The sequence below is a fragment of the Leopardus geoffroyi genome, chromosome D4, assembly GCF_018350155.1.
Source record: "Leopardus geoffroyi isolate Oge1 chromosome D4, O.geoffroyi_Oge1_pat1.0, whole genome shotgun sequence".
NCBI lineage: Eukaryota > Metazoa > Chordata > Mammalia > Carnivora > Felidae > Leopardus > Leopardus geoffroyi.
Genome location: NC_059342.1, coordinates 72,187,013 through 72,214,331, shown reverse-complemented (window position 1 = coordinate 72,214,331; position 27,319 = coordinate 72,187,013). Strand labels below are relative to the sequence as shown.

The 27,319-nt window shown below is 34.8% G+C and overlaps 1 protein-coding gene across 1 annotated transcript in view; it reads left to right on the top strand.

The window, feature by feature from the left end:
* Window positions 1-27,319, top strand: part of SHOC1 (shortage in chiasmata 1) — an 86,630-nt gene that overhangs the window by 18,700 nt on the left and 40,611 nt on the right. Inside the window, exons 6-13 of the mRNA XM_045468675.1 lie at window positions 9,085-9,247; window positions 12,608-12,704; window positions 14,764-14,914; window positions 15,860-15,961; window positions 17,034-17,139; window positions 21,848-21,933; window positions 22,663-22,905; window positions 26,748-27,164. Coding sequence (XP_045324631.1) covers window positions 9,085-9,247; window positions 12,608-12,704; window positions 14,764-14,914; window positions 15,860-15,961; window positions 17,034-17,139; window positions 21,848-21,933; window positions 22,663-22,905; window positions 26,748-27,164 — 1,365 coding nt within the window. The remainder of the gene's footprint in view (window positions 1-9,084; window positions 9,248-12,607; window positions 12,705-14,763; window positions 14,915-15,859; window positions 15,962-17,033; window positions 17,140-21,847; window positions 21,934-22,662; window positions 22,906-26,747; window positions 27,165-27,319) is intronic.

The following is a 27,319-nucleotide window of genomic DNA, read 5'->3' as shown; positions in this document are numbered from 1 at the left end:
GAGAGAATGATGTATTAGGAGTAATCTGAATTTGGAGTCAGAGGATTTGATCATAGTCTGAATCTACTCTTAAAAAGTGGTGCAATTTGGGGACGGTTATTAAAAATTATGGTTTTCAATTTTCTTCTATAATTTCTTTTAATTCTTCTAATTTTCTTATAAAAATATGGGGATTCAGGGGTACCTGGGTGGCTCAGTTGACTGAACACCTTACTCTTGATTTCAGCTCAGGTCATGATTTCAGGGTTGTGAGATAGAGCTGTGTATTTGGCTTCACGCTGAGTGTGGATCCTGTGTAAGATTCTCTCTCTCCCTCTGCCCCTCCTTACTGCTTGTGCACTCTCTTTCTCTAAAAATAAAAAAATAAAATTAAAAAAAATAATAGAAATAAAGGGATCGACTAATATATATGTACATGTAAAGAGATGGTGTATAAAAATAACAGATACACAAACATAGCTATTATTATTAATGTGGAAAACCAGAAGCTGTTATTGGCAAACTTCATAATATCTACCATCAACTAGAGTCAGAAGCTTCTTTAACTACTATTCACTGAATGAAAATATGCTTGGGTCGGGTGCCTGGGTGCCTCGGTTAAGTGTCCGACTTTGGCTCAGGTCATGATCTCATGGTTCATGGGTTTGAGCCCAGTGTTGGGCTCTATGCCAGTTCAGAGTCTGGAGCTGGCTTCAGATTCTGTATCTCCCTCTCTCTCTCTGCCCCTCCCCTGTTTGGGCTGTCTCTCTCTCTCTCTCTCAAAAATAAGTAAACATTAAAAAAATTTTAAGAGTAAAATATGCTTGGGTTTTCTAAATATATATCCTATTTTGCCTTTGGGGTCTTATGTCATTAGACATCATTTTATAAATTTACATTTGCAATTTGATTTATCTTCTTTGCAGCTATATTGATTGCTGCCAGATTTATAGATACTTTGGTCTCAATGTTTAAATAAAAAGGAATGCATTATGCTTTGAAATTCAGTTGATTCTGTAAATTCTCTGTCTTAAAAGAATGTCATTAATTACTAAATTATAAGTTGATTTCAAAACATATATTTCTTTAAGACAAAAACAGTGGGTAATTTTCTTTTATTGTTTGTTGGTTTGTTGATATGTACTAATTTTGCTGCAACATTCACATGTTATTTGTCAGTAAATGTAATAATTTTATGCATATCCTTTTAGACATCCCAGTAATATATAATCAAATGTAAATGTAGCTTTATTTTTAATTTAATGTAATATAATTTAATTTGAAAATTTCTACGTTTTTATTTAAATTCTAGTTTAATATTGGTTTCAGGAGTAGAATTTGGTGATTCATCATAACAAGTGTCCTCTTTAATACCCATCACCCATTTATCTCATCCCCCATCCACCTCCCTCCATCAACCCTCAGTTTGTTCTCTATTGTTAAGAGTCTCTTGTGGTTTGCTTCCCTCTCTCTCTCTCTTTTCTTTTTCCCTACCCATATGTTCAGCAGTTTTGTTTCCTAAATTCCACATGTGAGTGAAATCATATGGTAGCTGTCTCTCTCTGACTTATTTCACTTAACATAATATCCTCTAGTACCATCCACATCATTGCAAGTGGTGAAATTTCATTCTTTTTGATGGCTGAATGATATTCCACTGTATATATAAACCACATCTTCTTTGTCCATTCATCAGTTGATGGACATTTGGGCTCTTTCCATAATTTGTTTTTGATAATGCTGCTATAAACATCAGGGTGTGTGTACCCCTTTCAATCTGTATTTTTGTATCCTTTAGGTAAATACCTAGTACTGCAATTGCTGAATTATAAGGTAGTTCTATTTTTAACTTTTTGAGGAACCTCCATACTGTTCTCCAGAGTGGCTGCACCCGTTTGCATTCCCACCAACAGTGTAAAAGGGTTCTCCTTTCTCTGCATCCTTGCCAGTATCTGTTGTTTTCTGTATTGTTAATTTTAACCATTTTGATAGGGTGTAAGGTGATATCTCATCATGGTTTTGATTTGTATTTCCCTGATGATAAGTGATATTGAGCATCTTTTCATGTGTCTGTTAGCCATCTGGATGTCTTCTTTGGAAAAATGTCTATTCATGTCTTCTGCCCATTTCTTAATTGGATTATTTGTTTTTCAGGTGTTGAATTTGATAAGTTCTCTATAGATTTTGGAGACTCATCCTTTATCAGATATGTCATTTGAAAATATGTTCTCCCATTCTGTAGGCTGGCTTTTAGTTTTGTTGTTTCCTTTGCTGTGCAGAAGATTTTTATCTTGATGAAGTCCCAATAGTTCAATCTTGCTTTTGTTTCCTTTGCCTCTGGTGGCATGTCTAAGAAGAAGTTGCTCCAACCGAGGTCAAAGAGGTTGTTGCCTGTGTTCTCCTCTAGGATTTTGATGATTTCCTGTCTCACATTTAGGCCTTTCATCCATTTGAATTTATTTTTGTGTGTAGTGTAAGAAAGTGGCACAGTTTCATTCTTCTGCATGTTGCTATCCAGTTTTCCCAACACCATTTTGAAGAGACTGTCTTTTTTCCATTGGATATTCTTTCCTGCTTTGTCAAAGATGAGTTGACCGTATACTTGTGGGTCTATTTCTGAGTTTTCTATTTTGTTCCATTGATCTATGTGTCTGTTTTTGTGCTGATACCCTACTGTCTTGATTACTGCAGCTTTGTAATATAGCTTGAAGTCTGGAACTGCGATGCCTCCAGGTTTGCTTTTCTTTTTCAGAATTGCTTTGGCATTTGGGGTCTTTGATGGTTCCATACAAATTTTAGGATTGTTTGTTCTAGCACTGTGAAAAATGCTGGTGGTATTTTGATAGAGATTGCATTAAATGTGTAGATTGCTTTGGGTAGTATAGATATTTTAACAATGTTTTTTCTTCCAGTCCATGAGCATAGAATTTTTTCCCATTTCTTTGTGTCCTCTTCAGTTTCATTGATAAATGTTCTACAGTTTTCAGAGTAAAGATCACTTTATTTTTAATTTTTTAAGAAAGTTGCACATGCATTTAGTTTAGAGAGGCAAATAGTTATTCAAAGTTTATAATAAAAAGCATCAGTCTCTGGCTTCATCAACCACCCATATATTTTTCCAGCTTTATTGAAGTATAATTAATAAATAAAAATTGTAATATATTTAAAGTGTACAATGTGGTAACTTAACATACATATACATTGTGAAGGATTCCCATTCATTGAATTAACACATCCATCACTTCACATATTCACTTTCTTCTTCTTTTTTTTTTTTTTTTTTTTTTGGTAAGAACACACTTAGGTTCTATTCTTTTAGCAAATTTCAGTTATACACTACAGTATTATCAATGATAGTTACCATGTTATACATCAGATCCTCACACCTTATTCTGGAAGTTTGTCTGTTTTACCAGTCTCTCCCTATTTCCCCACAGCCCAGCCCCATGGCAACCACCATTCTACTCTCTGTTTTCATGAGTCCTACTTTTTTTTTAGATTCAACATATAAGTCATACCATGCAGTATTTGTTGTTCTCTGCCTTGTTTATTTCACTTAGCAAAATGTCCTTTAATGTTCATTCATATTGCAAATAGCAGGATTTCCTTATTTTTTAAGGTTGAACAATATTCGTGTGTGTGTGTGTGTGTGTGTGTGTGTGTGTGTGTGTGTGTGTATAAAACATATTTTCTTTAAAGCACATTTTCTTTATCCATTCATCTATGGACAGACACATGGTTTCCATGCCTTGGCTATCGTGAATAATGCTACAGTGAGAGTGTCTACAGGTATCTCTTTATGACATTGATTTTGTTGGCTGTCTGTTTCTGACTTTTCATTTATATCTTTTTTTTTTTTTGTCTTATTATGCTGACTAGGACCTCCAGTACATTGTTCAATTCAAGCAGTGATGGTTGCCGTCTTTGTCTTGTTCTTGACAGCAAAGAAGATACTCTAATGTTTCACCATTAAGAATGATGTAAATACCATTTCAGTGGTGAATCATTTACAGTGTTTACATCAGTTTCAATGGTGAAATGTTGAAAGAATTTATTGGGCTGAGGAAGCTCTTTCTGTTCTGAGTTTGCTAAGAGCTTTTGATCATGAATGAGGACTGAATTATGTTTTCTACGTCTATTAAAAAATATCTACATTCTAAATATATAGAGTATCCCTTTATTAAAAACTTCCAGGGGCGCCTGGGTGGCGCAGTCGGTTGAGCGTCCGACTTCAGCCAGGTCACGATCTCGCGGTCCGTGGGTTCGAGCCCCGCGTCAGGCTCTGGGCTGATGGCTCATGATGGCTCACCATGGCTCATGATGGCTCATGATGGCTCGGAGCCTGGAGCCTGTTTCCGATTCTGTGTCTCCCTCTCTCTGTCTCTGACCCTCCCCCGTTCATGCTCTGTCTCTCTCTGTCCCAAAAATAAATAAACATTGAAAAAAAAAATTAAAAAAAAAAACAAAAAACTTCCAAATCTATAATCTAAACATAAATCATTTTACTCTTGAGATCATATTTTGTCTGTATTATATTATTTTTAAATATTAACATTGGGAACATTTCAGCACATAGTTATCTTCAAAAGCATGGCTTTTCAAAATAAGTCAGTCAGAGAAAGACAAATATCATATGATTTCATTCATATGTGGAATTTAAGATACAAAACAGATGAACATAAAGGAAGGGAAGCAAAAATAAGATAAAAACAGAGAGGGAAGCAAACCATAGAGAGACTCTTAAATACAGAGAACAAACAGGGTTGCTGGAGGGGTGTTGGGTGGGGGGATGGGCTAAATAGGTGATGGGCATTAAGTAGAGCATTTGTTGGGATGAACACTGGGTGTTCTATGTAAGTGAGAAATCCCTAAATTCTACTCCTGAAATCATTATTGCCCTCTTTGTTAACTAACTTGGATTTAAATAATAAAAAAAAGCATGGCTTTTAATGACCACAGTTTTAAATCTTATGTATGTATCATACATCTCCCAATTTGAGGACACTAATTTTTTTTTAGTTAAAAATTTTTTAATGTTTATTTATTTTTGGGAGACTGTGCATGAGCAGGGGAAGGGCAGAGAGAGAGGGAGACGCAGAACCTGAAGCAGGCTCCAGGTTCTGAGCTGTCGGCATACGAGTTGTGAGATCATGACCTGATCTCACTGACCTGAGCCAGAGTTGGACACTTAACCGACTGAGCCACCCAGGCACCCCACTAATGTTGTTTTTAATTTCAAATATGTACATGAACATATGCTTCCATTTCCAGTTCTTTCCTTGGAGTGAATTTGTGGAAGTGGAATTATCTGATATATGTATTTCTTTTAGCTATTTGTCCGCTAGCATGATATGAGGATACCCTGTTCACAGCAACCTTATCATCATTGGGTATATTACTACTAATATTATGTTAATATATTTTAACCAATGTGATGGACAAAAATTATGTTTTTACTTGTATTTTAAAAATTATTCATGTTTACTGGCCATTTATATATTTTTATTTTGTGAAATGATTCTCACTTTTATCTATTTAAAAAAATTTTTTTTACATTTATTTATTTTTGATAGAGACAGAGCACAAGTGGGGGAGGGGCAGAGAGAGAAGGAGACACAGAATCTGAAACAGGCTCCAGGCTCCAAGCCGTCAGCACAGAGTCTGACGCGGGGCTCGAACTCACAAACCGCAAGATCATGACCTGAGCTGAAGTCAGACGCTCAACCGACTGAGCCACCCAGGCGCCCCTATCTATTTTTCTATTATATATATTAAATATAAGAATAGAAGATATATTTGTTAAAAGATATATTTAATATATTTGAAATTAACTAGTTTCATTAGTGTTTTCTTTTAAGGTTTCTTTCATTGCTTTTATACTTAGAAAATTCTTCCTTAAATTAGATAAATATTTATTCATATTTTCTTTAAGGTTTTCCTTAAGACTTTGGTATATCTTTAAAAGTACAGATATCAGGGTGCCTGATAGTGCAGTTGGTTAAGCATCCAACTTTGGCTTAGGTCATGATCTCATGTCTTGTGGGTTCGGGCCCGTGTTGGGCTCTGTGCTGACAGCTCAGAACCTGGAGCCTGCTTTGGATTCTGTGTCTCCCTCTCTCTCTGCTCCTCCCCCACTCATGCTCTCTTTCTCTCTCACTCAAAAAATGAATAAACATTAAAAATATAAATAAATAAAAGTAAGAATAAAAAATATTTTTTCCAAATGTGTTGGCAGTTGTCTCAGTTTCATTTATGGAATAGTCTTTCCTTTCTCTACTGATTAGAAATGCCACTTACAAAATATGCTAAATCCTTGCCCACATTAGAATGTTTCTGGATTTTCTATTATATTCTATTGATTTATCTGTAATTGTATCATACAGTTTTAACTATTTAATATATAATTATAACATGTATTAATAGTATATATGTTTTTGCTTTTAAAATTTTTTTCCCTACTCTCATGTCCTTATTCTTCCAGATTTACTTTCAGTAAATCAGTTTTCCACATTCCAAAACAGATCTCTTGACAAATTGAAATGTCATTGGGATTTTTACTTTTTTTTTTTTTTTTTTTTACCATAGTTAGTCTTACTAGCCAGGAAAATGGTTTATCTGGGCTTTTATTCAGTTTTTAATGGTCTTCATTAAAGTTTTAGTTTCCTGCATATACTTTCTTGCTCATTTTTGTTATGTTGCTTCTTCAATGTTTGTATACTTGTCACCATTATGAATGAATTTTTCCATTAATTTTTGAGGTTTTTATGTTTGAAAACCATAGATTTTATTTTTTTTTTTTATCAGACACCTAGTGAACTCCTTTATTTGTTTTCATTTAGTTATCTTGGGTTTCCTAGGAAGACACAAGAATCTTCTGCCAAGAATAAACCTGTCTTTCGTGTCAGTAGACCTCTATTTTCTGTTGCTTTTCATAGTTAACTAGCTAAAATTTTGTTTCTTTATAACAATTTAACACTCTTTTACAATAGAAGAAAACAGTCTCCTCATATCCATGTTGGTACATAGAAGAGCTGTAAGAAAGTAAGAACTCCAGGAAATGTTGTATAACCTTAAGACTATAGGAAGTAGTACCCTTCCTAAAACAATTATTGTGTGGTTACAAAGAACATTGGTTATGGTGTGATGCTGCCCTCAAGTGGCTCTTTCAAAAAAGGGTGCTTGGAAAACAGGACTTCATAACTGATAGATGTTTCCATGCACTCACAGAAATACTAGGATGAGCCGTTGGAAGGGAAGATGGCTAGAGGGCCTGTGTTTGGAAGTGCAAGGTGGAGACAGGGATATAAACAAATGCTGTTTGTGGTTTTGCTATGAATGTGACTTCGTTAATACTTACAGAATGGATGTATGAATGAACAATCTTTTTTTTTTTTTTTTTTTTCAACGTTTATTTATTTTTGGGACAGAGAGAGACAGAGCATGAACGGGGGAGGGGCAGAGAGAGAGGGAGACACAGAATCGGAAACAGGCTCCAGGCTCTGAGCCATCAGCCCAGAGCCTGACGCGGGGCTCAAACTCACGGACCGCGAGATCGTGACCTGGCTGAAGTCGGACGCTTAACCGACTGCGCCACCCAGGCGCCCCTGAATGAACAATCTTAAATGGTCTCACATAGGCCCTGTTTAGACGTTGAATTGATTGGCTGGCTTTCTTTGGTATATAAAAGAACTATGCCATGAAATTGAGAACTCTTGGCTATGAAATTATTAGGAACTTAACAGGTTCAGTAAGTAATCTCTTAGGAGGCCAGTTTATAGAACAAGTTTTCTTGGCATTTCAAGGTAGCACCAGGCAAAGGGATGTTTCCTGGCTGCCTTCTTAACACCACATATTTATTAAACATATGCATACCAGTGATGTAATTGGTTATGGGAGACATCACTCCATGCTATTTGTCTCTCATGCCATTCTAAAAGTACCTAACTGAAAGGCCACTACCCAGAACAAGAGACTGTTGCTCCTCCCTCAGTGGGGCTTTTGCTTTTGAAATTTGGCTTTCTGAGCAGTTTTTCATCTGAACTTAGATTTTCCTTTTCCTCTTTCCACTCAGGATCTCACTGAAGAACAGGAGCAAGTTTTATGTTCTCTCCCTTGGCTCAGAAACTGTTTAAAGCACTGACACAGTTGGCTAAGATTTTAAAATAACTTGAACATCGTAGGGTGGGGATAGGAGAAATTTATTCCAGCAATTAACTGTTAGCTATAGTATTTCCTAATATATAATATGTATCACACTTCTCAAGTAGATCTTGCCATATAACTTTCGTTGTAAAATTGACTATAATTTTCTACTTCTAATTTACAATAGAAACAATTTTTTTTTTTTTTTTTTATCATTGCAATGATAGAATCTGAGTTGATCTCATTCGTAGGTTTTGTAGACCATCTCCATTCTCTACATCTCAGAATCTCTGGGGATGAATTAGAGACTTTAAGAGGTAAAATGATTCGGGGCACCTGGGTGGCTCAGTTGGTTAAGCTTCCGGCTCTTCACTTCGGCTCAGGTCATGATTTCTATGGTCTGTGAGATTGAACCCCTCATCGGGCTCTGCGCTGACAGTGTGGAGCCTGCTTGGGATTTCTCTCTCCCTCTCTTTCTGCCCTTCCCCCACTTGCTCTCTATCTCTCCAAATAAATAAAAAACTGAAAAACAAACAAACAAAAAAGAGGTAAAATGATGCAAAGAAAAGACTAGGTTCAGAAAAAGTCAAATGCTTTTATTTCTTTACAACTTTGCTTAGGCTACTCCTGGTTGTTTTGAAGCATAAGGCTGTAAGATATTTTCCTCCCTTGATTAAACTAATCTCTGTTGAAAAATAAAAAATGAAGCATTACAACTCTTTCAGGATGTTTGGTTACTACTCGGTGTACTAAGTAATACTAAAATCTATTGAGCTTTTACCTATATGCTAATCCTATGCAGCATGCTTTATATGCACAATACAATGAAGAACTAAGGACTTTAAAGTGTGTTTGAAAATCCCACCTATATCTAATGGCTGACTGCAGTAACTATCTAGATCCCGTTGTGTAACTTTTAGATTTTTTTCTTACTCCTTTACATTTCTTTTTTTTTTTTTCCAGATTTTTCTATTGATGAAGAAATAATTTTTGTAAATAGCTTGATGTCCTATAAAAGTCAGCTACCAACTTTGCATACTCTGTTGAGTAGGCTAAAACTATATTTGATAAATGACCCCATTTTAGATTTCAAAGGACAGATCTTCACAGAAGCTAATTTCTTCAGGTACTTAATTGTCCAATGTTGATTTTATATATATATATATATATATATATATATATATATATATATATATATTATATTTGGCATTTAAAAGAATTTAAGTTTATTGATTTAATTAAGATAGACCTGTCTTTAAAATTATCAACATTAAATATAAAACTTTTTCTACTTAAGTTTACCGAAGTCAAAGAAGTTCATACTATCTCTGTTGCAATTTGTTAACAAAAATACAACTTAAAATGATTGTTAATACTGTCTCAAAAGATTTTATGGGTAATTGTTTTTGTTTTAATTTACATCCAAGTTAGTTAGCATATAGTGCAACAATGATTTCAGGAGTAGATTCCTTAATGCTCCTTACCCATTTAGCCCATCCTGCCTCCCACAACCCCTCCAGTAACCCTCAGTTTGTTCTCCATATTTATGAAGCTCTTCTGTTTTGTCTCCCTCCCTGCTTTTATATTATTTTTGTTTCCCTTTCCTTATGTTCATCTGTTCTGTGCCTTAAAGTCCTCATATGAGTGAAGTCATATGATATTTGTCTTTCTCTGACTAATTTTGCTTGGCATAATACCCTCTAGTTCCATCCATGTAGTTGCAAATGGAAAAATTTCAGTCTTTTTGATTGCCAAGTAATACTCCATTGTATATCTATATACCACATCTTCTTTATTCATTCATCCATCGATGGACATTTGGGCTCTTTCCATACTTCGGCTATTGTTGATAGTGCTGCTATAAACATTGGGGTGCATGTGCTCCTTCAAAACAGCATTCCTGTATCCCTTGGATAAATGCCTAGTAGTGCAGTTGCTGGGTCACAGGGTAGTTCTATTTTTAATTTTTTGAGGAACCTCCATACTGTTTTCCAGAGTGGCTGCACCAGTTTGCATTCCCACCAGCAATGCAAAAGAGATCCTCTCTTTCCACATCCTCGCTAACATCTGTTGCCTGAGTTGTTAATGTTAGCCATTCTGACAGGTGTGAGGTGGTATCTCATTGTGGTTTTGATTTGTATTTCCCTGATGATGAGTGATGTTGAGCATTTTTTCATGTGTCAGTTGGCCATCTGGATGTCTTCTTTGGAGAAGTATCTATTCTTGTCTTTTGCCCATTTCTTCACTGGATTATTTGTTTTTTTGGGTGTTGAGTTTGATGAGTTCTTTATAGATTTTGGATACTAACCCTTTATCTGATATGTCGTTTGCAAATATCTTCTGCCATTCTGTCAGCTGCCTTTTAGTTTTGCTGATTGTTTCCTTCGCTGTGCAAAAGCTTTTTATGTATGTATGTGTGTGTGTATGTATATTTATGTATTTTTGAGAGAAAAAGAGTGTGAGAGGGGGAGAGGCAGAGAGAGAGGGAGACACAGAATCTGAAGCAGGCTCCAGGTTCTGAGCTGTCAGCACAGAGCCAGATGTGGGACTTGAACTCATGAACCATGAGATCATGACCTGAGCCAAAGTCAGATGCTTAATCTACTGAGCCACTCAGGCGCCCCTATTTTTTATAATTTTTATTTTTTTAAGGTTTATTCATTTTTCAGAGATAGAGAGACAGAGCGTGAGCAGGGGAGGGGCAGAGAGAGAGGGAGACACAGAATCCGAAGCAGGCTCCAGGCTCTGAGCTGTCAGCACAGAGCCCGATGTGGGGCTTGAACTCATGAACCATGAGATCATGACCTGAGCCAAAGTCAGATGCTTAATCTACTGAGCCACTCAGGCGCCCCTATTTTTTATAATTTTTATTTTTTTTAGGTTTATTCATTTTTCAGAGATAGAGCATGAGCAGGGGAGGGGCAGAGAGAGAGGGAGGCACAGAATCTGAAACAGGCTCCACGCTCTGAGCTGTCAGCACAGAGCCCGATGCAGGGCCCGAACTCACGGACGGCGAGATCATGACCTGAGCTGAAGTGGGACACTCAACCAACTGAGCTACCCAGGCACCCCAGATGTTTTTTATTTAGATGAGGTCTCAATAGTTCTTTTGCTTTTGTTTCCCTGGCCTCTGAAGAGGTGTTGAGTAAGAAGTTGCTGCAGACAAGGTCAAAGAGGTTTTTGCCTGCTTTCTCCTTGAGGATTTTGATGGCTTCCTGTCTTACATTTATGTCTTTCATCCATTTTGAGTTTATTTTTGTGTATGGTGTAAGAAAGTGGCCCAGGTTCATTTTTCTGCATGTCGCTGTCCAGTTTTCCCAGCATCACTTGCTGAAGAGACTGTCTTTATTCCATTCGATATTCTTTCCTCCTTTGTCAAAAATTAGTTGGCCATTCATTTGTGGGTCCATTTCTGGGTTCTCTATTCTGTCCCATTGATCTGAGTGTCTGTTTTTGTGCCAGTACCATACTGTCTTGATTACAGCTATGTAATACAGTTTGAAGTCCAGGATTGTGATGCCTCGTGCTTTTCTCCTGGTTTTCTTTTTCAAGATTGCTTTGGCTATTCGGGGTATTTTCTAGTTCCATACAAATTTTAGGATTGGTTGATCTGGCTGTGAAGAATGCTGGTGTTATTTTGATAAGTATTGCATTGAATATGTAGATTGCTTTGGGTGGTATTGACATTTTAACAATATTTGTTCTTCCTATCCAGGAGCATGGAATGTTTTTCCATTTTTTTGTGTCGTCTTCAGTTTCTTTCATAAGCTTTCTATAGTTTTCAGTATATAGATTTTTCACCTCTTTGGTTAGATTTATTCCTAGGTATTTTATGGTTGTAAATATTTTTAAAAAATTTTTTAATGTTCATTTATTTTTGAGAGAGACAGAAAGAGAGACAGAGAGAGAGAGAGAGAGAGAGAATGAACACCTGAAGTAGGAAGGAGCAGAGAGAGGGAGACACAGAATCTGAAGTAGGCTCCAGGATCTGAGCTGTCAGTACAGAGCCCGATGCGAGGCTTGAACCCACAGAATGGCGAGATCATGACCTGAACTGAAGTCAGATGCCCAACCGCTGAGCCACCCAGGTGCCCCAAGTTGTAAATATTTTTTAAAGGAGAAAATATTCTGGGCACCTGGGTGGCTCAGTCGGTTAAGCATCCAACTCTTGATTTTTAGCTTAGATCATGATCCCAGGGTCATGGGATCAAGCCCCAAGTTGGGCTCTGTGCTGAGCATGGAGCCTGGGTAACATTCTCTCTCTCTCTTCCTCTGCCCCTCCCCCACTTGTGTGAGCTTTCTCCCTCTAAAAAAGAAAAATAAAGGTAAAAATATTCTTCATGTGCTCACAAGTCTAGTTGTTATCAATATCTTATCATTGCTTTACCTCAACTCCAGTTTTAATCATTGTGTAGTTTGATTGACTACATTTAGTATGTACCTTGCTTTTAGTAAACACTAACTTAATGTTTCATTTTTTGTTAAGGGAATCTTTCTCTTTTCAAGGAGATTTGAAAAATTTTGTGAAAGAAGATTTTTACATGGATAAAGAAAACTTTTGTCAGGAAAAACTAGAAGATACAGTAGGTTTAAATGAAACTCTAATACTTGCTTTCAGTAGTATTTTTGTAAAAGTTAGTAAAGCACACTTTTATAAATTTTAATACATTGACCATCTACTACTGTCAGGTTTAAAAAGATTTGGTAATGAGTTGAATATATTAATAGTGGAGTCAAATTTAAGATAATGGTTCTAATCTTTAGCCACACATTGGAATTACTTGGATAGTTTTAATAAAATACTGAAGCCTAGGTCCTACTCAGATATATTCTGATTAAACTCATCTGTTTTGCAGCCCAGGTATAATGAATTTAAAAACCTTCTTAATGATTTTAATAAATATACCTGGTATAAGACATTAGGTGGCCATGTTCTAATTTACAAAATGGAGACAAGCTATAATTGTTGATTTTGATTTATGAGTTAAACACAAAACAGCACACACTATGTAAGAGAAGTGATCTCACTGAAATAGTAAGAATAAATATAGTTTGAGACTTCATTTTAGGTGCTGCCAATGGTTAATAAGGAAGATAGCATCTTTCATATTAAAGATCAAATTTTGGGGGCGCCTGGGTGGTGCAGTCGGTTAAGCGTCCGACTTCAGCCAGGTCACGATCTCGCGGTCCGTGAGTTCGAGCCCCGCGTCAGGCTCTGGGCTGATGGCTCAGAGCCTGGAGCCTGCTTCCCATTCTGTGTCTCCCTCTCTCTCTGCCCCTCCCCCGTTCATGCTCTGTCTCTCTCTGTCCCAAAAATGAATAAACGTTGAAAAAAAAAAAAAAAGATCAAATTTTGGGGCACCTGGGTGGCTGAGTCGGTTAAGTGCCTGACTCTTGATTCCGGCTCAAGTCATGATCTCATGGTTCCTGAGTCTGAGCTCCATAGCAGGCTGTATGCTGACAGCATGGAGTCTGCTTGGGATTCTCACTCCCTCTCTCTCTGCCCCTCCCCTGCTCACTCTCTCTTTCTCTTTCATTCTCAAAATAACTTTAAAAAAAAAAAGATCAAATTTCTCAAAAGCACCCCCTCTTTTTTAATATACAGTTCCAATAGCACACAAAATTGTTATTATGATATTAGTACAAAGAATTTTAGCAATTGAGAGTACAAACAACTTTTTGCAGCATAGCAAACTCAAAAAACTAGGCCCACATAGATTAGATGCATTTATAAAATTACTTTAAACATTTTTTTGAGACAACTAAAAATATTGTATATTTGGGGCTTAAAACATTCAAAGGAGATAGATATATCCATATCTTAAGGCATTTAAAGTGTTTCCTTACAATTAAAAATTTTAACACACATGGTGAAAATATTAATTCACTTATTATCCCCTTTCTCTAGTCCCCCTCTTCCTCACCCATTAGCTCTGAGAATTATGCACATAGAATCCAGTTCTGTAGGAATGAAAGAGAAGTGTATTTAATGAAGTGCAGTGAAGATCCATTCCATTTCATTTACCCTTTTTACTTCTCCCCAATCACCGTCTCTGATCTGCTGCAGTTACTGCTTTTAACGTAGAATTTTTAAAATTTGTTATTAACCCAAAAGAAGATATTTCTGCATCTGGGGATATTGTATATCACTAGTGTAATCAGTAGCCATAAAAGACATTACTCAGAACATTGCTTATAATACATTTTTGGCTAGTATACCTCTGTTTTTTTAAAGTGTTTGCATAACATTAAAATTTTTGAATGTTTAGTTTAAAATTTGGTATACCAATTAGGGGTGCCTGGGTGGCTCAGTTGGTTAAGTGTCCAACTCTTGATTTTGGCTCAGGTCATGATGTCACTGTGAGGTTGAGCCCTGCATTGGGCTTTGAACTGACAGTGCAGAGCCTGCTTGGGATTCTCTCTCTCCCTCTCTCTCTGCCCCTCCTCCACTTATGTCAAGATGCTGTCTCTCAAAATAAATAAATAAACTTTATAAGTAAATAAATAAATTAAATTTGGTACACCAGTTAAAGTTATAAAATTATATAAATTTAATATAAATTATATATATCTGTTTATGAATCCAGAAATATTTATCTGGAAAATCTCCCTAAAAACTTGTTTTACATATAACTATTTCAGCCATCAATTTTGCTTGAGTGTGAATTCTTAATACCTACAAGCCTCAAACAAGAAGTTGATATTCCATCACTCACCAAACTAAAGGAATCACTAAACTTAATGCCAGAAATAATAAATTATGTAGATGAAAATGAAAAGCTTTTCAAAAGAGGTGAGAATAAATTTAAAAGTATATTACTTGTAAAACTACTTAATAATGTTTGTTGTAAAAATGTGTTGATTAAACTGTTTTCTGAACCTCCAGATTTTTGAAGTGTCTATAGTTTACATGGTGGAATCTTAGAATTATTGTTGATGAGATTCTTTTCTCATTGTCTTTCTCTTTATATACTTGCAAACTTAAAACCTCTCTGAAATTAACCATGTCAAGATAATTACACAAATAAAGCTAAATCACCTATGACTTATTCTAATTTTTTAAAATTGTTTTCTTATAAACAATGACAAAGTACTAACAACTCTTAGGCTGAGTTTAGTTATATAAGGAGAAGCACAGAGTGAGGTTATGACTCATGGAATCAGATGACTAGGAGAATCATAACCTAAAATGTAGATGTTTTTATCCCAGTTAGATTTAGTAAATATTGTTGAATTCTTTCTAATGACAATCTAAGCCCAAATATTTAACTACCTTTTTATTTAATTCCAGTTGAAATCATCAAAGATGTATAATATTACAAAGGAGGAAAGGGAGATTTATGATGTCCATTAAGGACAGGGATGCTTGCCATTAATAGATCACAGACTTAAAGGAATCCTTGCAGACAAGGCTAAATCAAGTGAATTACTGATCAATCTATAAGTCAAAGCAAAGGAATGAAAAGTCAGTCTAAGAAAGTTGATCAAATTCATACCAGAACTTGAAAACATAGTAGAGCTTAAAACTGCAGAGTGGCCCGCTGGCTTGTTAGGAGGACAAAATCTATGAATGCTAATGTAAAGGACAAGTGACTTTACTGAAGTGTTACATTCCCAGCCTTCAGTTGGCTCTGATGGTATACTAAGTAAAACAGAGTCATTGCCACAGTGGAATGAGAAAGATTACCAAAAAACTGATGTAATAGTTAGGCTGATAGTAAACTTTCTTCCTTTTCAGATCTTACTACCAAGCATGGAATTGGCGTTGAGGATATAAAATGCAGCTCCACAGAGATTTTGGCCATTCAAAGCTATGGTGAACCGGAGTACAATCAACCAGGTAGAAATTTTGAATAAATCATTGAGTTTATCAGAGATTACCTCTATGTGATGTAAAAGTACAATACATTCACATATAAGGTCTACTATGAGACAGTTTTCACATTTAAAACTTGATTATTGCAATCCAGGTTGTCATTTTTTTCTCTTAAATATCCATTTACATTTGTTATGATAATTAACTCTATCCTTCTGGCATCAAAACTGAATAATATACAGAGAGAATTAAAAGATTGAGGAAGAATGGAGGAAATAGCATTAATATTAAGATCAGAAATCTTATAATATTATAGTTCAGTAAATAAAATTTTATATTTTATCTCAGTATTAGTAATCTTGCTGACCCTTGTTATACTTTTGTAAATTTGACTTTTTAATCACCCAAAACAATCCTATCATTATTATTATTATTATCCTACCAGATTTGGACTCTGAATCATCTTTTGTTCCACTGTAATGCCAAATTGTGTTGCTTCTTAACTATGTTGATGGTACTGTTATTTAGTTACATTTTGGAAGTTTTATTTATGAAAGTGATAGAAACACACCGACTACTTATGAATAAATGAGTTTCAGTTTCTCAAGCCCACCCTATATATCTGTAACTCTGTGTTGGGCCACCTAGACTCTAGTTTTATTAAGGTAAAGTATTAGTCGCCATTAATACTATTTACTTAACTTCACCAATATTTCGTATGGAGATAAAAGTAGTACTGTCTCTGTAGTACTGACAACATAAGTTTCAGAATTAAAAGCATTATTACATATAAGACTCTTAGAGTTTATTTCATACTATAAACTCAATATAGTTGTCAGTGTATTTTTTTTAAATCACCACTATCACAGTTGAGATACCATGAGATAAATGTGTAAGTCCTTATATGGAAATTTAAAACTATCATTTTGTATTTCAAGTAACCCAAATGTCTTTTTACTAAAAAATTATTTTTGAAAATTTTTATTGTAACAGAATGATCAACATAATAGTTATTTATAAAAAAAGTTCTAAATTATACTTAATTTCATTTAAGGTTTATATAATTTGTTATTTGTTAAACTTTTATGTATTCTAGTTGAGTTAGAAATGCCACTAACTCATATATATCAAACAAACCAACATTCTTCCATGACTTCATTAACAGGACTTCAGACATTTCCATCTTCTCCTAGTGAAAAAATGTAAGTAAAGAACTTACTACATTTTACCTACTAAAATGTAAGTAAAGAACTCAAATTGTGGGACACCTGGGTGGCTCAGCTGGTTAAACACTGGATTCTTGATTTCCATTCAGGTCATGGTCTCAAGGTCATGGGACTGAGCTCTGTGTTGGGCTCTGTGCTGAGTGTACAGAGCCCGCTTGGGATTCTCTCTCTCCCTTTCTCTCTGCCTCTCTGTCTCTCTCTCTCTCTCTCTCTCTCTCAAACTAAAAATAAATAAACATTAAAAAAATATATTTGCAGGGTTGGATTCATTCTAAGATGTCTTTCCTTGGCTTCTAGATAACTTCTCTTCTTATGGTCTTTCCTCTGTTTGTATCTGTCCTAATTTCCTAATCTTATAAGGACATCAGTCATATTGGATTAGTAGCCATCTTAACCACATTTTAACTTAATTACCTCTTTAAAGTCCCTGTCTCCAAATACAATCACATTCTGAGGTACTGAGAGTTAAGGCTTCAGTATATGAATTTTGGTCACAATTCAGCCCATAATAAGCAACCAAGAGCCCTGAACTAGAGTCAGATTGCCTGACTGTATCACTTATTAGCTCTGTGACCTTAATTGCCCTGTGCCTCAGTTTCCTTATCTGTAACATTGGGATATTTATAGTATATACCTTTCAGGGTTGTTATGAGGCCTTTTAAGAGATTTTCAAAGCTTTCTGACCAGGAATAGCCAAGGACCACAGGGCAGTGTGGACAGGGGTCCCTCCATAGATTTGGCTGTCAAATTACTCCTCTAGGAGTACTAGGGGTCACATCCCATCTCTAATAGATGACATCCACTGACCTTGTTTACCTGCCAATGTACTATTGGTGTTGGGGGAAGTAGACATGTAGAACCAAGTATTGCTCCACAAATCTGTTCAATTCCCCATTGTTTCTGCACAGTATAGTCTGTAATCTCAGAATTGACATTGTAGGGCTGGATCATTGTATTCTAGTTTGAGCCCAAATTGTATAGATAGCTTAATAGCCAGCATTTTTGCCCTCCAGGGGAGTCTTAGATACCTTTGGTTGTTATCTTCTACCATGTGGCATATATGTAACTTATTTTCTAAATTAGATTAATCTGCTATCCTGGAATTGTTGATCCATTCCCCTGCTCTGAGGCTAGTTACAAAACTAGGAGCATAACCAGTAGAGTCCCTTCGTTCCCCACTGTAATCCTGAAACTTAATGAGTGACGAGTCCAAAATAATATATTTTCAGGAAAATTACAAGAAAGTATAAAAATATCTGATGAATTGCTCCCAGAATGGACACTTTGGGAGCTGAGTATTGAGTTTTGAGTTCTTATACTGAGTTTTGAGTTCTTAGCTATGATTGACTGATATATCAGAGAAGACTGCTGTTGGGTTACTTGGGAGTAACTCATCCCTAGCTACTCAAGATTTCTATTAATGGTCTCAGGAAGGTGTCACAGCACAAGATGGAGGCATCTGGTATTGAGGATCCCAATTACCTTGTTTTGGCAAAGAATTGTGTCATTTGGGGGATAAATTGGTGATATACAGAACTCTACAATGAACCAGAACTGCCCATATCAGATATGAGCTCTAAAAAATAGCATCGCACAAGTACAGAAACTACATATAATTTGTTTAAATACTTTCAGTCCCTTTGCTGAGGTGCAGATATTTATTTGTAGGATGTAAACTGTCTTTTTTAGTGCTCTTTTACTCCATATACCCTAATCCATCTGTTAAGGCAGATTGGCAATCAGACACAGAAACTGGCAGAAATTAGTACAATCTTGAATTTCAATTTGATATTAAAAGTATTTACTTAACTATAATAAACTCCTTTTAATTACACAAGTTATATATCTAATTGTTATAACTCAAATGTCTAATTAGAATTTATGAAACTTAAGTCTTTCCTATGTTTTATGCTTTCCCTAAAGTTAGAACAAAGAAGGCTTTTTTAAATTAGCCAAATGTTTCCAGTTTTCAAAGAGTTTGTAAGGAGAACATGAACCCACCTAGTCTAGAGAAAATGCAAACAAACTTGCAATGCTTCAAGTTGAGCTCTGTTGTGTTTGGGAGAAAAAAATTTAACCAGAAATATATTTTACTTTTATGTTGTTAAGCTACAGATATCTTTTCATGTCAGTATTTTTGACTACCTTATCCTCTCCTTTTTAGCTGCTCAAACATAATTCACACACCACGCATGTTATCCATTTAAAGTATAAAATTCAATGGTTTTTACTATATTCACAGTTGTCCAACCATCTAATTCCAGACTTTATCACCTCAAAAAGAAACCCGTATCAATCAGCAGTCATTTCACATTTCCCAGACCTTTACCCTCACCATTAGGCAAGCACTAATCCACTTTCTGTCTCTACAGACTTGTCTATTCTGGACATTCAATAATTTTTTGTAGTTTACAAAATATAAGTTTTACAATTCTTTTGTTAAATTTACTCCTAAGTATTTTGTTGTATTGTAGGTTAAATAGTTTTCTAAATTTCACTGTCAGATTGTTCATTGCAAATATATAGAAATACAAGTGGCTTTAGTATATTGCTCATGTACTATACCTGCCATCCTGCAGAACTCATTTATTAGTTGTAATAGTTTTATAGTGGATTCTTCAGGATTTTCAACATATAAGATCATGACATCTTGCAAATAAAGTTTTACCACTTCTTCCTTTAAATAAATAAATAAATAAATAAATAAATAGCCCAAAGATTCTAGGGCCATTTGAAACAACTTAAAGAAGTTGTCTCACCACTGCTACATTCATTAGCAAGAGATAAATCACTTTCATTTGGTTTATGAATATAAAAATCTTAAAATTCCTATATTCAAAAGAGATTTATACCTCAACTGAATCTAAAAACAAAGAAAAAAGTTAAAATTAAAAAAACAACAGAAGGAAAAAATAATATGTAATGTTATTGTGCTCTTAACTTGCTTTTATGTCCCCAATTACTTTTATTTCAGAACACATTTTTGCGGAAATAAACCCAGTTAATAAATATTTTGAGTGATTACCACATGTCAAGCTCTATGCTAGATTTTTAAAAAATTTTTTTCAATGTTTATTTATTTTTGAGGGAGAGTACGAGCGGGAGAGGGCCAGAGAGAGAGAGATACACACACAGAATCCGAAGCAGGATCCAGGTTCCGAGCTGTCAGCACAGAGTCCGATGTGGGGCTTGAACCCACAAACCGCAAGATCATGAACCTGAGCCAAAGTTGGACACTTATCCAACTAGCCATCCAAGCGCCCTTCTATTCTAGATTTTATGGAGCTAAAAAGAAAAGTCTGTGTAGCATCAGACTTTATTTCCACACTGATTACTGAATTGTGAACATATTTTTATATATGACCAAACAATATATCAAATGCAGACATGTCTTCAGAAAGTTCCATTAAGAGTGAGAATATTTGTTTATATTATGGTCTCCTGATGGACTTAACTCGCTTTCCTTTTGCTTTAAAGTAATTGCTTTACTTTACTTGGCTCAGTTGGTTAAGCGTTCAACTTCAGCTCGGGTCATGATCTCATGGTTTGTGAGTTTGAGCCCTGCATTGATTGGGCTCTGTGCTGATAGCCCAGAGCCCAGAGCCTGGAGCCTGCTTCGGATTCTGTCTCCCTGTCTCTGTCCCTCCTCCACTCATTCTCTCTCTCTCTCAAAAATAAATAAACATTAAAAAATTTTAAATTAATTGCCAATAATCTGAGGTGTCTGGTTTTCAAAGAGATCTTGGTAAGGTTCGAGAATTATCTAGAATCTCACATTTTGCCACCACATGCTAAATTTTTGGATTATGTGGGTAAATTGGATAGCTTAGACATAAAACCTAGCTTTCTACTGCACAGGACTGTCAACTAGCAATACTTATAATTAGCATACTCACATATGTTTTGTATGAACAGAGAAACATCTGTTCAAAATCTGATCAAAAAATACCATCAATTTTTGCCTTGGAGTAAGAGATTTGCAGCCATAGATTAAGGGGTTTATGGATTAATGGTATCTTCCCTATCAAGGCTAATAACTTCATAGCTACTGATAAACTGTGATATACACTAATTGTCATGCATATTTCTTCCTTTCTCCTCCTAGCACCCTGTAACATGCAAACAGACATAAATCATTCACTCACACACACACCAAGAATGAAGGACCTGAACTAAACTTTAGGACTAAACTTTTACCTTCCTGAGAAGGTAGAACAGACAGAACTGTTCTTTCATTTCATAATTCTAACTCTCAGCCAGCAGAGGCTCCAGAATTTGTTTAAAATGGACTTGGGGACAAGCCCATTTTGTAAAAACTTGTGTTAAAGCTACTGTTTTGTATGGAAAACACAGTAATTTTACCTAAATTGTATTTTTATTTGGGGTGGTTTATAGGGTTGGTGCTGGCACACTTCATAGTTGGAAGTGTTCCACTGAGGGAGCTAGAGGAAGGAGTAAATTATAGGCAAGCAGGAGCACACTGCCACACCTTCCCAGGGGGAGGAAAACCAAGTATTTGAAATTTGACTTATGGAACTCTCTACTTAGCTTTGCACACTTACAGAGTTAATTTTTCACTGCTTTCGAATGTAAAAAATACTTAGAAAAAGAACTTTCTTAAACTTTTCTTATGCAAAAAGCCTCAATATTATCAATGTATTAAGCTTTAACTCTTCTTTTTCAGTAGTTTGCTTACTGCTGAAGAATCGGCTACCAAATACCGTATGGTGTGGCAGTTAGAAAGCTCTTTGAAACCATTTTTGCTTACAGGTAAAGATTAATTGACTTTGAATGCTAAACGAAAAGTAAAGGTGAAACCATATAATCAGTAGAAATGTATTGTCAGTTTTGTTATTTCTTTATTATTGTTACTGTCATTATAAAAATCACAGTTCTAAATTAAGATTTTGAAATTTTTCATTTTAATTTTGGGTAGATGCTTATAATGCAGATAATAATATTAAGTAGTTGTGCTACTTTGATTCCTCCCTACATTATGATTTGCACTATTTAGTTTAAAGTAATGAGGGAGAAATCTCTGTGCCACAATATATAAGATGATAGCCATCATGAAATCTGATAAAATCTTCTTGTTTAGGTTCATTATAATAAATTAGAATATCAAATTTAATTTAATTAATTAAATTCTTCAAAATTAATTTAATTCTTCAAAATTTTATTAAATATATTAATTTAGTAATTACTAAAATGGTCAAAATAATGGTTCTATCTCCTACTAAATATTAGAATAATTTTAACTTCATGATATTTCCATAGATTGAAAAACATCCCTTATGTAACTTCAACTGCTAGAATATTACAAATATTAGCATCTTGAAGACAAAATACTAGCTATAACTTCAATTTTCACTTTTTTCCCCAATGTGTGAAAATCTATTTCATAAGCAATTTTCAGTGTGTTCTATTTATTGTGTTTTTCATCTCTTTTTCTCTGTGGACTGTCTCTTTTTGTTGTTTGGTTTGTTATTGTTTTGTAAGTGCCAAGAACTGAAGAGCCCAATAGTCAATATTCAGTTACAGATTTGAAAAAGATATTTTCTATTGAAGAAGAAAGCCTTGTAGTTGATCCTATAAACCCAGAGTGGTGGGAAAAAGAAGGAGTAAATCTAATGGAGACAGAAACTTTGGAACATCTGAATACATATTTGTGTCATGATGATCTATCTGCTGATGATACTAAAATGGAGACATTTTTGCCTACAAAAGTACTTCAATATGAGTGTAAGTACATAATAGTAAATATCACTTGTGTGAATTATTCAGAATGAGAAAATGTTTGATACTGGCTTTCCATTAGGTGATTGGGAAGATATAACTAAATTCCAGCATTCAGTATTAGCTCTGGCTCTGCCAGAATTTATAACTTTGAGCTTCACAAAGCCCCACTTTCTTCCTTGAAAAAAAATGAAGTTTGACTAGTTCATCCTAAAATCATTTACTGTCCTAAAATTCTGTAGTCTCAGTTTTTAAATTTCTAGCCATTTTCAATTAAAGTGACTTTGTTTCTTTTTATAAGTGATTAATTGCCAGCTCAATGTTTGTCTACATCAGCTTAGACACAAACCAGCACTGTTATTTTTTGATCTGACAGGGGAACTCTGGGTATTCAATAATATGTAGTAACCTGTGTTCAACAATATATAAGCTTCCTTTGTTACCAAAGAGTTTACTCAACATTTTAAGTTACTTATACAATTATACAATTTAAGACAGCAAAAAATGTCTTATAAGTACCTATCTTTCAAGTATTTTGGTTGTTATATGTGCCACTATAGTAAATGGAGTATTCTTAGTCTGAATTATACTTTTTTGAAGTATTTATGAATTATTTTTAAATCTTTGTGCAATAGTTACTAAATTTAGATCTTAAAGAAGTTGGTAAAGCTCACTTTTAGTTTATTATAGAGTAAATAATATATTTAAAAGTGAATTTTAGAAATTGTGTATATTAGGAGACTGCTCTAAGGAGATAGGAATTGGGGCAAGAATTGTTATCAGCAAAGAGATGTTTCAAAGACAGAAGACAGAGGGCTTTGGTAGAAGGGAGGATAGATAGACTATGTTAAAGAAATGCACACCAGTCTATCCTAAGGCCTAGATGATTACTCAGGGTAGAAGAATAATTTTAAAAAAGATTAAGTCAGATTGCTAGACAAAGAAAAAGGAGAGGAAGATTTTATGGGGTCTTCAAATTTCCAGAATAATGTATTAAATCTATAAGACTAGTAAAGTCTTTATTATGATATGTAACTATTTTGAGGTTAAAATAAAACATATGATTCACCTTGATATCCAATAGAATTGTAATGATAGTTTAATTCTGAAGTCTAAGAAGCAGTAATAGTATCAAGAACTCATTACCAAGTTGTCAGGATAGGGCTGGTTAAATAGTAGAAGAAAATATTCAGAAAAGTGAAATGATAAACAGTTCATATTTGCCTACTAAACATACCAGGATATCTCTAGAAAATATCTCAGAGATTGCAAACTGGTAGCACTCAGGTCCTGGTATTTTATTTAGTTACCAACATTTACAATTTGGAGGGTTACACATAAATGACATGTATTTTGAGATTGTCTTTAAAATTTCAAAGACCAGACCCTTATTCTTATATGGCAACAACTGCCTGGAGCCAATAGCAGCTCAGCACTTTAGACAGGCCTATAGCAGCTCACCCACCTCCAATTTGCCACAGTTCCCAGCACTCATAAATTGAGGCCAGGTGTTAATTGGCATTTAGCATTACTTTTGCACTTTTATCTTACATTTAGTGTAATTAAGAGGAAAGTAAAATGTTTCTGATACCAGTATCTCTAATAAAAACAAAAACAAAAACAATTATCGCAAGAAAAAAGTTCTACATTTTGGAAGAAAAAAGTTCAAAATTTATCATCCTAAAGATTATGATTTAGGGGCTCCTGGGTGGCTCAGTCATTTAAGTGGCCAACTTCGGCTCAGGTCATGATCTTGCGGTTTGTGGATTCCAGACTCATATACGGCTGTGTGCTGACAGCTCAGAGCCTGGAGCCTGCTTCAGATTCTGTGTCTCCCTCTCTCTCTGCCCTGCCCCTGCTCGCACTGTCTCTCTCTCTCTCTCTCTCTCAAAAATGAGTAAACATTTAAAAAAATTTCAAACATTTAAACATTAAAAAAGAGATTATGATTTAAGCATATACTTCCCTCAGTAACATACCTCATTTATCTGGGCCTATAGGCATTTAAGCTTTTTTGCAAATAAATTTTATAAGATATAATATACATATAATAAAATGTACCCATTCTAACTGTACAGTCTTATGGATTTTGACAAATGTGCATACCAATGAAACTACCACCACAATGAAGATATAGACTATTTCTATCACCCAAAAAGTTCCCCGTGCTCCTTTGCATTCTGTAGTTCCCACCCCTCTCTTCTTCTAACCTTCACCCCTGACCCCAGGTAACCACTGGTCTACCTTCTGTCACTATGTATTAGTTTTCCGTATTCTAGAATTTCATTTATGGAATCATATAGTAACTCCTTTGTGTTTGGCTTCTTCCACTCAGCATAACATTTTTGAGATTCATTTACAATGCTGTGTGTATTGCTATTCACTTCTTGTTACTGAAGAATTTTTCATATGGATGTACCCCAGTTTGTTTATCCACTCTCCTGGATTTATTTCCCAGGTTTTTACAGGGAAAGTTAGGAATAAAACTTCTATGAATCTTCTTATTGAAGTCTTTTTGTGAACATATGTTTTATCATTTCTCTTGAATGAATACCTATGAGTACAATTACTGGGTCTTATGATAGGTGTATATTTAACTTCATAAGAAACTAGTAAATTATTTTCCAACGTGGTTGCAAGATTGTGCATTCACATTAGCAATGTGTGAGAGTTCTAGTTATTCTATATCCTTGCCAACAGTTGGTATTGACAGTTTTTAATTTCAGCCATTCTAATGGGTGTGTTGTAGTATCTCATTGTGCTTTTAATTTGTATTTTCCTGATGACTAATGATGATGAACATTAGTTAACATGGTCATTGGCCATTTGTATATCTTGCTTTAAAAAATATAGTACAGGGGCTTCTAGGTGGCTCAGTCAGTTGGGTATTCAACTCTTGGTTTTGGCTCAGGTCATGATCTCGTGGTTCATGGGTTCGAGCCATGCATTGGACTCTGCTGACAATGCAAAGTCTGCTTGGGATTCTCTCTCTCTCCCTCTCTCTGCACCTCCCCTGCTCACTCGCTCTCTCTCTCTCTCTTTCAAAATAAGTAAGTAAACATTAAAAAATATATTATAGCTTTACTGAAATATAATTCAAATGCCATACAACTCTAAAGTACACCATACAGTGGTTTTTAGTATAGTCACAAAGTTGTGTAATCATCACCACAATCAATTTTAGAATATTTTTGTCATCGCTCAAAAGAAATCTTGTACCCATTAGCAGTCACTCCCCATTTTCTACAGCTGTGGAACCACTAATCTATTCTCTGCCTGTATAGATTGCCTATTCTGGATGTTTCATATAAATGGAATCATACAATATGTGGTCTTTTGTGACTGGCTTCTTTCATTTAGTATGTTTTCAAGATTCATCCATGTTGTAGCATGTACATATCTTATATGAAGTATTGTTCAAATATTTTGTCAAATTTTAAATTGGCTTTGCTTTTTAAATATTAAACTAGGAGAGTTTTATATATATATTGGATACAGTTCTTTTCAAGTATATGTATTATAAGTATATTCTTCTGATCTGTCAATTGCTTGATACCTAAGTTTTTGACCTTTAGACTTAATTCTAAGCCTATTGGCAATAGGACTTTTCTGGAATTCTTTACCTGGTAACCTAACTCCAGTAGTAAGAAAAAAAGGTGCAGAAATTTTGCCCTTTTAAAAAATTTATTTTATTCAGGCCAAAATTGATTTTCAAAGCAATAAACAAAGTACTTTTAAGGATCAAATTATATTAATAAGAACCTATAAATAAAAGTTATCCTAATACCCTAGAAGAGCACCCATTTATTCATGGATGTCATTTGGATATTTTTATTTTCTGTTTTCAGCATGGCTAGAATATAAAAGTTGTTCCTCACCTATTGCACTTATTAATGAGAAATCTACAAATGATCGTTTATTGCTCCCACAAAAGATTTCATCTCTGGCAAAAGAAATACCAGACCTGTGTTTTTCTGATGACTATATATCTGTTAAAAGACCAACAAAAGGAGAAAAACCAAAGAATGATTTAGAATTAGTTTATAGAATAAGCCAAAATAAAGAAAATGAAGATTACTTGGAACTTAACTGCACAGTACCATCTATTGAATCATCTTCCTCTCCAAAAATTGAAAAATCATCTTTTAAACAAGGTAGAAAATGGAAGAATGATTTGGACCTTTTGAATGACTTTATTGTACTGCGAAATAAACATAGAACTTGCACCTCAAAGACTGAACTCATGGGCAGTAAAGAAAATGATGGTGGGTAACTTAGTAATAGTTTGACATAAATATGATAGCTTTAAGGACTAAATATATAATTTACTACAGAAGGTAAGGAAATAAAGCTCTTTCAAATAGAATATATTATTTTTCAAAGCCAAAGAAAACATCTTTCATTCATGATACTTATTGAG